This window comes from Megalobrama amblycephala, linkage group LG2 (assembly GCF_018812025.1).
Source record: "Megalobrama amblycephala isolate DHTTF-2021 linkage group LG2, ASM1881202v1, whole genome shotgun sequence".
Taxonomy (NCBI): domain Eukaryota; kingdom Metazoa; phylum Chordata; class Actinopteri; order Cypriniformes; family Xenocyprididae; genus Megalobrama; species Megalobrama amblycephala.
This window is the reverse complement of record NC_063045.1, coordinates 4,308,875-4,323,944: the sequence shown is the minus strand read 5'-3', so window position 1 is coordinate 4,323,944 and position 15,070 is coordinate 4,308,875. Positions and strand designations below refer to the sequence as shown.

The window sequence follows — 15,070 nt, the reverse complement described above, 5'->3', positions numbered from 1 at the left end:
TTGCCGCGCAGAGAACAGAAATCATGTGTGGGAAAATCGGGGAAAATCCATTCGATTGTAGTTTAAATGAGAAATAAGTGCAGTGCTCTGGTCAACCGCTATAGAGTTATTGTCGCTATAGAGTTAGAACCGGTTTACAGGTTTCATAGAAAGAGAACGAATGAGCGCGTGTGTGCGGGCCTGAGCCAAATCAGTCACGGTAAGAATACTGTCATGTTTGCGGACTAAATACCTCAATAACGAAAAACGAAAAGAAGTGTGAAATAAAACGTCATGTTTTAATGAAAAGTGGTGGAAATAATGGATGATGGGCACAGAATGCTAACAAAACTCTGAGACATTTACAATCACACACCCACCACAGGTGTAGCGTGCAAACTCAAAATACATCAGTGATATACCTCCGTTTAAATAGATTATTGTGTGTGGTGGTGCTGTGGGTTTCAGGGATGTTTAGATAACTATAAAAGAGTTAACATGTTCACTTTTCTTAAAAATATTTAGCTATCAGATCTGTTTAAATGCTTCAGTTTTCATATTATAATATATTAAAACAAATTGAAGCATTTAAACTGATATAATACTGTATATCAGTTTAAATCCTTCAAGATTATAATATATTTTATTATATTATAATGTAAGCCTAATAAAAAATTGATCTCACAAGGGGATTGTCCTTGCCACTAAAAATCTTGAAACCTCCTGGTATAGAAAATCTAGGAAATTCATAAAGCAATAAACATGTAATTTTGATGGTTTAACACTGTCTGATGCTAATAATTTACGAAACCATACCATAATGTGTACAAAAACACATTATGGTTGTCCCAAACCATCAGTGTAACTGCTTATATTGAATTATTATAAAGAATTGAACTGTCATGCAGGAGGACAGAAATTATTTTTTTAATAGAATTTCTTGGTAAAGACTGGTACAGTTAATACAGCAATGTGAAAAAATCTCAAGTAACCTAAAATGTGCTTAATTTAGTGACTGAACTGCTTGTTTTCAAAAATATGATTTAATATATCACTAAGTTACACCAAGGGTCAAATAAAATAGAAATGGCACATTAAAAAGTTACAGTTGCATGATAAAACGTTTACGTTCATTGTACAGGTCTGATATAAAGTATGTTTTTGCTCACATGGCCAAAATGTGCGCTCAACATAGAAAAGATTTGCTCAGCGAGAAAAAAAATTAGGGGGAACATTGGATAAGTCTACTGCTAGTAGCGTCTTCCTGGCCAAGTCGGATATGGTTCTTGGACCTTGTGTCTCTCCTCGACAGCTCTCCCTCTGAGATTCTGATCAGGCGACGGGCTTGATTTTTTTTACCCTGCCCAGAAGTATTGAACCTGTGGGTTCAATATACAACTCATAGTATCTGGTCTCTCAACTGAGGTTTTGGGGACCATAATTTACATTTACATTTAGTCATTTAGCAGATGCTTTTCTCCAAAGCGACTTACAAATGAGAATAGTAGAAGCAATCAAATCGACATGAGAGCAACAGTATGTAAGTGCTGTGTGAAGTCACAGTTTCATAGTGCTCATAGCAAGGATTTTTTTAAAATACACAAATAGATGGAAAAAGAATAGAAATAAAAAAAAAGAAGATTAAGATAGATAAATAAAAAGTAAGTGCTACTATTACTGGGTCAAGTGCTGACGAAAAAGATATGTCTTTAGCATTTTTTTGAAAATGGCTAAAGACTCAGCTGCTCGGATAGAGCGTGGTAGGTCATTCCACCAGCCAGGAACAGACCTGGAGAAGGTCTGTGAGGAAACTATAGGCCCTGAAGTGGAAACTTCTCACTTCTTGGTGTGATGTGCGACAGCTAGGTCCAGTTAACTGCCCAATTGGTATAGTACTGGAGTTCTTGCAAAATCACTTTCATCAGGGCTATCCTCGTATTTCTGCATACCATGTCCCTGTGTATGGTACAATTGTGGGGTATAACCCTTTGAGGTATCGTTTCCTTCGTGGCACTCTGAGAATGAGGCCTGCAACATGCACTAGGGTTCCTGCTTAGGAGATGGCCTTTGTGTTGGAAGGCTATCTGCAGCTCCATTTGAGCCGCTTGATTCTGTCTCCGAAAAATTTCTGACGTTGAAAACTTTTTTCCTCCTTGCCATTTCTCCCCTAAAAAGAGTAGGAGCCCCTCAGGCCCTATCTGTATGCCCTACGTGCCTTGAGTGTGCACCAGGGATGGTCAAAGTGTTCCTTTACCCTACCGGGTTATATACCTAAGGTTCTGACCAATATTCAATGGCCTATAGTGCTGCAAGCTTTCTGTCCTCTGTTCTCAGATCCAGACCAGGAAAAGTTAAATCTTGTGTGTCCAGTGTAAGCATAATATCCACCTAATATCCACAGGGCGGCCCTGTGGAGAACGTCAGATGAACTTTTTATTTGTTTTGGACCGTGCAATTAGGGGTCTCCCTGCCTCCATACAAATGGTTAGCAAGTGGATAGTTAAAACTATATCACTTGCTTATGAGGTCTCTTGTCAGCAGTATCCAATGTCTGTCAGAGCTAATTCTACTAGGAGTATGGCGGTCTCCAAGGCCTTGTTGTTGGGGGTTTTCCTCGGACAGGCAATTTTGAAATATGGCGTTTTGGGATATCGTTCCCAGAGCGCCCCCTTCGGGACGCAGTGCGAGTTCCTTCAAAAGAGAAGGTCTCAGGTTATGACTATAACCATAGTTCCCTGGGAGAGGGAACAAGACACAGCGCCCCGAAGGGGGCGCTATGGGAACAATATCACAAAATGCCATATTTCCAAAAAGCCTGTCTGAGGAAAACCCCCAACAACAAGGCCTTGGAGACAGCCATACTCCTAGTAGAATTAGCTTGCGTTGCCAGTGACGTTCACTCTCACCATTGGACTAGTTGACAAACGTGCATCAGACGCATTCACGCTAAGTGCATTCCCATAGCGCCCCCTTCGGGACGCAGTCTCTCGTTCCCTCTCTCAGGGAGCTATGGTTATAGTCATAACCTGAGATGATTTCTGTTAATCTGGTTTAAAAGGCCATTTTATTCTAGGACTAGTCTTAATCTCTGTCCGGGAAACTGGACTCTTATCTTCAGTTGATTTCATCTAAGACTGTGGATGAAGTCTGCTGTAGTTTCTCTTTTCTTCAATGATTCTGCTTGTTATTATTAGTGTATTCAATAGTGCTCAATCATCACTTAATTAATCACTTAATTACCTATTAAACTTCAACACTACAGTATAACAGTGTGGACTCATATAAACCCTTAGCCGTGTTAATTTAACACTGGGAAATTTGCTGTGATGTGCAAAGATTCTCAGAAGAATAATGGATATTTCAGCTCACTTCTCTTAAAGGGACAGACCGCTCACCCCAAAACTGACCATTCTGTCTTTACCTGCTAGAGGTCACATATAATATGTGAGAGATGATAATGAGGTTCATTTTATTTCAATCATTCTCTTGGCCTTGCTACAAACATCTGTGATTTCTACTGTGTTCTAGACTCAGTTTAAGGCAATCTTTCATGTGAAACGGGATTACGACTGGGCTGACAGGATGGAGATGATGATCACCGCTAACAGGTGAGTGAGGCTGAACTTGACAGATGTGTTTGTTTTCAGCGCTGTTTCATATCAGTAATGATCAGCAGAGATGTGAGCTTATGATCCAGGATATGAAGGTTAAGAATAACTTCATGTTCATTGAGTCAGTTCTGTTTGTTTGTTCACAGTGATAATAATGGAAACATCAGCGATACGGTGGTGAGGAGGAGCATCCCGGTTCAGTTCGCCGTTGATCTGGCGATCAGTCTGTGAGCGGCATTTATTTAACTTCTCTCTTCTGTTTCTTCTCTTCATCTCTGAATGATTGAAAACTCAACATCTACATGTCTTTCTCTGTTCTGTCTTCCTCTTCCTCACTTTCTGTTTTAATGTCTTTATTGTAAACACACACAGTGTTATTACCATTATCAGTTGTATTATATATTGTGTGTTTGTCAGAGTGGCTGAAGACTCTGTGAGGTATCTGAACTTCTCTCTGGAGGACAGAGGTCCAAAACCTCTCAACATCATCTACAAGGTCAGAGAGTCAAACACACATCTGCAGCTTCATTGTGTCGTGAACTTCATGTGTCAGCATGAGGTAAATATGGGCTTGACGTGATCAGATTGCTGTGTGTCTGTGTGTTTGTGTTCACAGGTGGAGAATCTGGGTTTCAAAGGTCTGCCGGTGTCACTCAAACTCATCCTGCCCTGTCAAACTACACATGTGATTTTAACCCCTCAGACCTTCAGCATGAAGGTGCGTCACTCGTTCTTCAGATCATACCTTCAAACCAGCATGTGTTTTGCTGAATGAACATCTTCTGTTCTTCTCTACAGAACTCTTCAGTGCCGTGCGAATTCACCAAACCACAGGTAAGAGATCATAGACCCATTCACACCTGCTGTTAAAGAGATCGTTCACCCAAAACATGATCATTCTGTCATCATTTACTCACTCGCATGCCATTCAAACCTGTATGACTTTCTTTCTTCTGTTGAACACAAAAGAGATGTTTTAAAATAAAAGTCTGGTGTTCAAACAATATTGGAGACTAAAAACACACAGATTTCATCTCTGTTTAGTTCATTTGATTCTCTGGTTTATTGGTGTCAGTGTTTCAGTTCTCAGTGTTGTGTTGATGTTTCAGGACGGTCACTGCGGGAAGTTTGAGTGTGGTCAGTTTGATCTGCAGAAATCTTCAGAAGTTCACTTCATCCTGACGGCAGACGCAGCTCTCCAGAACGTGAAGGAATACGAGAGCGTGAGTGACAAACACAGACAAACAAACACGAGTTTAAGACCGAATAATTCTGAAATCAGACTCTGTTTCTTCTGCTGTAGAAACACTCCTTCAGCGAGTTCAGAAAGGATTTGGGATTCGACATCAGCGCCGAGCTCCACTTCAACAGAAGCCGCTACAACCAGACGTCAACCGGCCTGAAGGTGAGCGAATGAAAGCTGTAGCTTTGCCATAATTGATGTTGTGCTTGTGCTGCCATCTACAGACGAGCAGCTGTGTGTGATCGTCAGTGTCAGTCTGAATTCACGCCACAGACCTGCAGCTCTTGAGTTCATGACCAGGGTTGGGAAGGTTACTTTTAGAAAGTATTTCACTACAGATTACAAAATACATGCTTTAAAAAGTAATCTGTAACATATTTCGTTACATTACTCAAGTTTAGTAACTTAATCTAAATACTTTGGAATACTTTGAAATACTTCACACAAAGGACCATATTAACTTGATGTTCTGTTTTAAGTTTATAGTTTTTTTAGACAACCTATGTGTTGGTAAAGAATTTCAATATCTTGATATACAAATTATGAAAATATTTGTTTCTTTTAACATCACATCCATATAATTACTATTGATATCATTCCTAAATTACATTTGTAAAGATGTGCATCAGAGGGATAACAAAATATTAAATAACAACAATAAAATATTGTTAATAATAATAATATAGGTTGTTTTATAGGTGTATAGAGTCAAATTGACACAGTGGTTTAAATTGTTTTATTAACAAAGTTTGTTTGTAACATTTAGAATGTTTATAAAGAAAACAAAATGAAATAACCAATAATCTTGAGAGAAGCCCTATATTCAAAACTGACTCAGTTTTTTGCATCTCTCCACCACCACAATTTACAGGTTTGGAAAAAAAAAAATGATCATTTTGTGTGAACTATCCCTAGTATAAATATGTTTATACTAATATTTAACCTTAGTGCACTGATAGCTGCATTAATATTAACCATATAAACAACAAACAGCAGAAAAAAAGTGATGCATCTATTTTGATTTTTCATGGCCAATAGAACCAAATTGGCTGATTCTGATACTGGTTGCAGATTTTTTTTTTAAAGAAAATGTATTTGTTGTTTATTTGTTCAAAAAATATGTGTAGCTCTTTGATATTATAGGCAAACACTACATTTTTATCACAATCCCAACAAAGATATTATAAACATGAGCATGATCAGTTGTTTTTCATTTAAATTATTGTATAATTTTAAGATTAACAGCAAAAACAGCCTGGTCTGACTTTAGCTTTGTGAAATTATGCTACACAAGACACCTGCACAAAACACAATCAGCAGACGGGCTGAATTAAATGTAAATTCACTCTCTGAGAGTAGGTGGCGCTTGTGGAACAGCAGTGATATGACGTTTCCATGGTTACCACTATACACACACACACACACACACACACACACACACACACACACACACACACACACACACAGTAGCGCTGCACTGGAGATAAGAGGAAAAACCATCAAAACTTGTCTGAAGACAGTTCCTTTCAGAGATACATTCATACCAACCCCAATTTAATATTTATATTGTTCTTCCTATATTTGGCGAGCAATGAACTTGTGCACGGTGCAGTATTTTCTCTGTTCTCGTCTTTGTGTCCGTTTTCAGCGTGTGCCTGTGTTAACGTCCTGCTGACAGGCTTAGTAAATATTTCCTGACATTTTGGGAAATTATTACAGAGCAGTTTGTTTGCAAACCCGGAATAAAGATAGACCACAATAAAACTAAAGAACCTTTGGATTTATGACCAGTGGACTACTCTATTTTTGATCATGAACTCGAGTAACGTTACGTGCCATAAAGGCCTACGTTACCTAAACATTTGAAGTGAATTATTAAGATTTAAAGTTTCTCTGTAAAATTTATAAAACATTATTTAACGCATGATTAAGTGGATGTTAATTCTATGAGGATTTTGTGTTATTTTAACACTAAGACCTAATAAATTCTTATAAATATTAAACGTAGGCTAATGATAACCATACAAAGCTCAACGTACGAGTAAATAGGAAAATAAGGAGTAAATAAAGAAAATAACATTTTCAAAGACCATGAACAGTTTAGGCCTACCTCAAGATGCTTTCTCAGATTAGATGTTGAATCCTTTGAAGCCGATAGAAGTTTTGTTGTGTAGCAGACTTCAAGTGGTAACTTCCAGACTCCACTGAAACACTAACACACCACGAATGGAATGATGGACTCAGATGGGTTTATTCCCCTTAAACAGAGTAGCGTGAGGCAATATTAGTATACACACAATCAGGCCTACTCTCTTATTCCTGCATGGAAAAATACACGTGCAAACTTTTAACACGGTTAAAAGTACTACTTTCAAAGAAAATACGCTAATCACACGAATACAAGTTATGACAGAAACTCTTAACAGTGTTTTAACATCATAAATGTAGCGATCACACTATAAAGAGACAGTTAATGCAGGATTTATGTGAGAGAAAACTACCTGCTTCTCAGTCCGCATACACTTTGCGTCTGAGCCATAGACTGTAAAAAAATATGGACGTAGCGTCCGTGACGTCACCCATAGAGTTCTGAACAGCAGTTTTGACGCCGAAATGAGGCCGCGGCCATCTTAGCAGCGCGTCACCGCACGTCACTCCCGGATAACTGAAAATGGGCAAAGAGGCGGGGAGGTGGTTTGAGCTGATGTGACTGGTTGCTGAAACCACGCCCGCCTAGCTCGACGTGACCATGTTAGCAGCAAAGGAGCTATCTATCTATCTTAGATACGATCTAAAATATTATTGAAGACAAGTTTTATCATCAGATCGTTCTAAAGGTCTACTGTCAATCTACGGTGTTTCTTTAAGATATAGATCCTCCAACACCAGTAGTGTTGGTTGTGCAAATAACAACATGGAAAATCAAATGGGACTTCATACCTTTATAATAGAGATCGCGAGATGAATCCAATCCGTGGCACTTGGGTAAAATATGAGTGTCCATTGCAAAACAAAAAAACATGTCACATTTCTTCTGAATGATCTGCTCTCTGTCATCGTTCTTCAAGAAAGGATGCAATCTGAGCAGCGATCGTATCTAACAAACAAATGAGACCGTGTCCAAAGTATATTTTTTTCAAAATAGTGCAGCAGTTTTAGTTATAATATCCAAGCAGTGCTGTCGGATTTTGATATCCTCCCGCCATTGTCATTGCAGTAAATCTCACAACCAAAACTTTCAGCCAATGCCACGATCCAACAACGTGTGTTCTGTGTCTCTTCCCCATGCATGCACATCTACACAGACACACATCAGTCTCGAATATTATGCAGCAAGCCATATTTTATAATTGTATAAAATAATCGAGCACAAATACGGCTGAGATGCCAAATTCAGCGGCAGCTGAGGTAACATGACGCCTCACAGACAGCAGCGCAATCTACCTGTCACTCAAGTGACCACGCCCTTAATTATGCAGAACTTTAAGGCTTAATATAATTTAAACGGATAAGTTATAAAAAAATTCACCCCCCTCAGAGTTGTCATGAAGGGCAAAAATAGCAGTATAGACCAAATCCACAATTTGAACCAACTTGTAAACATGTTTTTTTCTGCTATAAACTTGGCCAATTTAACATGGTAAACATGAGATTCTGCTCTCTTTTGGAGCCTGTCCCTAGCGGCCAGTCGATGAATCGCAGTTTAAGTTACTTCCATATTGGCTTCACGAGAGAAAGGGGGAGGTTGCCGCTTGGTCTAAGCACGAACGCCTAAAGGAGAAGCGATATATTTCCCTTCGGTGTCTCACTAATTAAGGCCCCACCTACAACAATTGATAGGAACTCCCGATCAGAACCATTGAATACAGAACTTAATGAAAATTAATTTGATACAAGTTTTGCTGAAGTTAACTAGATTTACAGAACATTTCTCTTTGGAAAAAAATATCAAATTAAATAGATGTCTCAGGTCAACCGGCTACAGTTGCAGGTAGACATAGCTTGCATTGCACTATGATGTTACTGTACGTCCTTTTTCATGTTTATAAGTAAAACTGTCTTTGAATTTCCACTAGAGAAATGTGTTAAGCCCTGTTTTCCTGTCCATTATTTGAGTGCGATCTCAACAATTGGCTCGTTGGTTACCAATCCTCAAACAGCTTACGTTAATAGGCTATTAAATGAAATAAATGACATTAAAATTCAAAGTAATCACTTTGGTAATCTAAAATACTTTTTGAAAGTACCGGTAACTGTATTTTGATTACCATCTATTTAAAATGTAACTGTAACGAAATACAGTTACTCAAATTTTGTATTTTAAATACGTAACGTCGTTACATGTATTTCGTTACTCCCCAACCCTGTTCATGACTGATGTCACTGTTACAGTATTACAGACACAGACACTGTCATATTTATAACTGTTTCTTCTTCATTCTGCAGGACGACCCTCACAAATCACAGGTACACACATCTCATTCCTTCATCCATCATTTAATGATGATCAACATTTGAAGCTGGATAGTTTCTCTCTGTTCCTCTCAGACTAAAGTAAGTGCAGAGTTTGTCGTTCCACCCAGTAAAATGCTGATCGTCGGCACTGGCGCAGGGGGCGGAGTCATCCTGCTCATTATCTTATTGATCCTGCTGGTGAAGGTAAGGACCAATCAAATCACCTCACACTTGATGTCATCATTCACCTCTCAAGTTCTCAAGCCAACCTGTTTGTGTGTTTGTGTAGTGTGGGTTTTTTAAACGAACGCGTCCTGACGAGTTTCCCTCAGGGGATGAAAACATAACTTCGGTTGAAGACTCTCCTCTCATGAACACGAATGGTAAAGAAAATGGAGGAGTCAGTGAGAACGACAGCACAGAGAAAGAGAATAAAGTGACAGAGACGAATCCCAATTCTGAACCGCCAAACACTGAAAAATAAATTCACATTTAGCTGCTTTTCCACCACCTTGGCCTGGAATTCTCGGCACGGTTGTCTAACCTGAATCGTGCTGGTAGAATCCGTGAAGTGATGACGCACACTCAGGATTGGTCACTTGTCTGTTGCTTGGCTACCAGTTTATCTGGCTAATCTCTCTATTTGAACGATGTAAACATAAATGAATAATAAAAGTAATTGAAATATCTGATCATCCTCCATAACGCGGCTGTTATTTACTTCTCATTTCATCAGTAAACCTTTGCGTTACCAAAGCAATGGCTGACGCTTTTGTATGACATTCCAAAGAGCGGCCGTTATATCAGCTGCACAGTGGAAAATGAATCCGTAACTGTACCAGCTGGCCTGTATCGGCAAGGATTCGAAATGAGAACCATTCAGCCCGATGGTGGAAAAGCAGCTTTCATTTTCAGCACAACAAAAGTAAATGAAGGTGAAGATGTTTGTTTGGAAGGAACTCAAGATTCTTTCATTGTTAATGATTTTTAATGCTCTGTGGCCTGTTGCATGAAGCTAGTTGAACAAACTCAGAGTTTCAGAGTAGTTTTGGAGTTGACAAATCCAGATAAATCCAACCTGGTTTAGATCAGGATTAACTGTTGCACAACACTCGGTATAAACTTTCTCTGTCAACTCATTTTTAATCCAGAGTTTGCAAAGCGCATGCACCTGAAAGTGTGACACGTGCGGCAAACAGCCAATCACGCGGAACAAGGAGAACGTCCGTTTGATTCACTTCTCGCGAGAGCCGCGCAATTTATGTCTCTTCCGAAGATTAAGAGATCGTTATGAAAAATATAAAATTAAACATTTACAAAGCAGGAATAAACACTGATGCAGTGAAAGTGTGAGAAGGCAGCTGAAAGAAAATATCTAACTCTATCAATGCATGTGAATCAAACAAATAGACCAAATAATTTAGTTTCATTAAGAGCTCAAAAGAATACATGTAAGCTTAATCTGATGAAAAGCTTTATATATTATACATGTATCATGTTTATTTTAATTTAAAAGCAAAGTTTAATTTTGTCAATTAATATAATAGGCCTAATTATATGAATATGTCATTAATTATTCATAATTTTAATTTATTTAATAAGTTTGTGATCTCTAACTCGGAATAAAACCTGCTCCGGAGCAGGTTAGCCGAAGCGTAAGTTACCGTAGCAATGAAACACGCTAAAAACCAATCCAACTTCATAAGCCCGAAAAAACAGATTTTGCTTAAACTAATCTTGAACTTACCTGGGTAGCAACTGAAACCGGCTTTGTGCAACAGGCCACTGGTTGTATGATAATGTTTTCTTGAGGCTCATTGTGTGTTCAGTATGTTTAGATTAATTCTGAATATTTTTTGTTATTCTGAATATTAATATTTTTAAAAGAAGATAAATTAATGTTCAATTAATATACAAATAAATGAGTTTTATACATGATATTGATGTGTCTGTTTATTGTTAGACTGATGTTTTTGGCACTATTACAAGACATGAAAAATAATTATCAAAATGCTTTATATTTATTTAAACTAATTACATATCCTCACTGCATATCTTAAGATTAAAGTAACATAAAAACACACAACATCTTTAAGCAAAGTCCCTTTAAGACAGTCATTCACTCGGCGGCCATCTTTGAAACTAAGGCATGCAAGTGCAGCTCCTATCTCTTTGAATGGGGAAACATCAAATTCAAATTCTCCAAAACAGTTTGCCAAGCTCATAAATATATCATATTTAAAATTACAGATGAAATCTGACAACAACTGTCTCATAAATTTTGTTTCTAAAGGTTAAAACCATGACAAAAAATTGTATTTCCCTTTCGTGGGAACATCAACGCTACGTCCAATGACGTGATGGGAACCCTCTGCATTTTGTGTTTGTGAAGCACCTCTGTATCCAACCAATGAGGAAACGTGACGTCAGAGGCGAGTAACGTCACGGACCAGGAAACTATAAAGCATACCCAGAACAAAGAACCCTAGCTTCTGTTGTCTTCAGCAAGCGCTATCTGTATCTTGTCTGTCTTATTTATTGTTGTTTGTCCCTGCACATTGCACACAGTGATCTCTTCGTCCGAGGACAAGAGTTTCAAGCACAAAAATAAGACAATATATATATATATATATATATATATATATATATAAATGGTGGAAAAGCATCAGTTTACGAAGTGTGTTCCTCCCTGCCCACGTTTAATTTCGGGTGGGGATACACATGAGATGTGTGTGAGATGCCTGGGAGTTGAGCATGCACGGGCAGCTCTCGAGGGAGCTGTCTGTGTACACTGCGAGAGGCTCACTCTCAGAGTGCTGCGATCACGCCGGGCACTCTTTGAGGAGGGCGCCGCGGCGAGTGTTCCCCGCTGGTCCGGTCCCGCTGCTGCCGAGGCACAGTGAAGGCTGCACTCGTGGGGTTCAAAAATGAATCTAGCAGAGGAGGGAGAGACGGGCCCAGCCCTATCGCTCCCCTTACCTGCTAGACCCAGTGTCTCTCCTTTGGCGGTGGAAGCACGCGCTGCGGTTTCTTCCCCCCGGAGGGAGACACCGGCACTCAACATATCTTCCTCTGAGGAGGTTGATGTGGAGGGTGTCAAAGGTGGAGATGAGGAACCGCCATCCTCATCTCCAGCCTATGAGGAGCTGCTGGAAGTAGTGACCAGGGCAGTTGAAAAGCTGAATATAGACAGGCCCGCGGAGAAAAGCGAAAGTAAACCAAAAAGCAAGCTGGATGAAAGATTCCTTCCGGCACGGTCACTACCCCAGCGTCGGGGTCTGACGTTTTTTCCCGACCTCCACACCGAGGTGTCGAGGTTGTGGAAGAGACCTGTACAATATCGTGCTTTCAGCCCCCAAATGTCACTGTACAGTAATATCATGGGGCTGAAACACCACGGCTATGGGGCGATGCCTCGGGTTGAAGAGACGCTTGTGAGCTATCTCTTGCCCGAGTCTGCATCGTCCCTCAAGACCCCGACATTGCCCTCTAAGCCGTTAAAAACAACATCTAGCTTGGTGGGCAAGACTTATTCGGCGGCAGGTCAGGCTGCAGCATGCCTGCATACAATGTCTATCTTGCAGGCATACCAAGCCGACCTGCTGGGGGAAATAGATGAGAGCAGGGAAGCGTCATTCGAAGCAGTTCATGAGCTTAGGAAAGTGACAGATCTAGCTCTCCGGGCCACGGAGAGGCTTCTATGGCTCAATCTCTCTGAAATAAAAGAAAGAGACAAAAATGTGCTTATGGACGCGCCGCTGTCTCCTGGTGGCCTGTTCGGCGACGCAGTAACAACTGTCGTCGACAGGTTCCAGGAGACACGAAAGCAATCAGCGGCGCTTCAAAAGCTTCTTCCCCATCGCTCTCATCCCCCCGAGGCTGCTGGGCGGGAGCAGCCTCGGCCGACAGCCAGCTACTCGGCGCACAGAGCGCAGCAGAAAGCCAATGTGGCCACTCGGTGGTCTGAATGGGGTGAAGTTAGGCCAGTCACTCACTGTAAAACAGTTTCAGAGACTGTTGGGTCTGATGGCAGCTGCGTCCAACGTTATTACTTTTGGCCTCCTGCACATGAGACCTTTACAGTGGTGGCTCAGGACCAAGGGGTTTTCCCCGAGGGGAAATCCTTTCCGCATGATCAAAGTCACGCGGCGATGCCTTCGTGCTCTGGTCATGTGGAAAAAGCCTTGGTTCCCGTCCCAGACTCGTGTTGGGAACTCCTCGTCGTCGCGTAATGCTTACTACAGATGCTTCCCTCACGGGCTGGGGGGCGATCATGAGTGGTCGCTCGGCTCAGGGTCTATGGGAGGACCATCAGCTCTGATGACACATAAATCGGCTGGAGATGATGGCGGTGTTTCTAGCATTGAAGCATTTCCTCCCAGACCTGAGGGGACACCATGTGTTGGTCCGTACGGACAACACTACGGTGGTCTCATATATAAACCACCAGGGGGGTTTGCGGTCTCGCCTACTGTGCAATCTGGCCAGCCGAATCCTCCTGTGGGCCCAGAGAAAACTCCTTTCTGTGAAAGCAGCATATATTCCGGGGCGTCTAAATGTGGGGGCGGACGCTCTGTCGAGGCAGAGCGCGAGACCGGGGGAATGGAAACTCCACACTGAGGTGGTGGAGTTAATATGGAAAACCTACGGTCGAGCTCAAGTCGACCTATTTGCCACAGAGGAGTCAACTCAGTGCCCTCTGTGGTACTCTCTGGAGCACCCAGCACCTCTAGGGCTGGATGCTATGCTACAGACGTGGCCGAGGCTAAGCAGAGGATGAGCAAGTGGGTGGTCGAGGCCATCTCACTCGCTTACAAAGCAGTGGGACACCCATGTCCCTTAGCTATTCGTGCTCATTCCACGAGAGGTATGGCCGCTTCTAAAGCTCTAATGTCAGGAGTGTCATTAGATGATATATGTGGTGCAGCTGGATGGTCATCCCAGCACACTTTCATTAGATTTTATAATCTTGATGTGAACTATACTCCAGGTACTCTGGTATTGCACGATAACAGCCAGGCATTTGAAGATACGGCGTAGTTGGGACAGCGTTCCCATCACGTCATTGGACGTAGCGTCGATGTTCCCATGAAAGGGAACGTCTCGGGTTACGGGTGTAACCCCTGTTCCCTGAGTAAGGCCGGGTTCACACCGCAAGTGGCAGCAGAGCAGAAGCAGCGCGTATTTTCTCGGCGTCCATGTTAACAGATGAGAGCGTTCACACCGCACGCAGAGGCTGCGCGGCAGCACGGAGCAGGAGCAGAGCAGAAGCAGCAGTGCCGCAATCTTTTCGGCGCTGGGTCTATTTTTGCTGCGCTGCTAACGCTCAATTAAAGTGAAAGTACACCTTTGATGGACAAAATAAATATGATTTCACACAAAAAGTGCTCAAAATGCACAGAATAAGCATATCTAGTGTGTTTTAACAAGAATTGAAGTATGTCATGAAAGAAAATCAATATTAAAAAATATTTATAGAAGATTTACTCATTTAAACTTGTTTTTAATTATTCAGTTTGGGCTAAAGTATGGTATATTATAGAAAACTAAACTAAACTAAACTAGCCAGAAAATATGATATATAAACATTATTTTAGTTATTACACAGACAGCAATATAGGCTCTTGCATACCCAAATCAAACCTGAGTTTGCTGTCTTTTTGCCGAGTTTGCAGTCTTGTAAACATGTTCATGCGTCAGATGATGTAAAACACAAAGCTTACCTCATTTGTGTGCAGCAATGGATGACACGAGGCTTTTATTTATTTATTTTATTTATTTT

The 15,070-nt window shown here is 40.9% G+C and overlaps 1 protein-coding gene across 1 annotated transcript in view; it reads left to right on the top strand.

Annotated features, from left to right (window-relative positions):
• Positions 1–11,226, top strand: part of LOC125263221 (integrin alpha-M-like) — a 33,747-nt gene extending 22,521 nt beyond the window's left edge. Inside the window, exons 22-31 of the mRNA XM_048182206.1 lie at positions 3,508–3,587; positions 3,737–3,817; positions 4,008–4,086; positions 4,207–4,308; positions 4,389–4,424; positions 4,700–4,813; positions 4,894–4,995; positions 9,280–9,300; positions 9,382–9,492; positions 9,578–11,226. Of these exons, the coding sequence (XP_048038163.1) occupies positions 3,508–3,587; positions 3,737–3,817; positions 4,008–4,086; positions 4,207–4,308; positions 4,389–4,424; positions 4,700–4,813; positions 4,894–4,995; positions 9,280–9,300; positions 9,382–9,492; positions 9,578–9,772 (921 nt within the window). The 3' untranslated portion in view covers positions 9,773–11,226. The remainder of the gene's footprint in view (positions 1–3,507; positions 3,588–3,736; positions 3,818–4,007; positions 4,087–4,206; positions 4,309–4,388; positions 4,425–4,699; positions 4,814–4,893; positions 4,996–9,279; positions 9,301–9,381; positions 9,493–9,577) is intronic.
• The last annotated feature ends 3,844 nt before the right edge of the window (positions 11,227–15,070 follow it).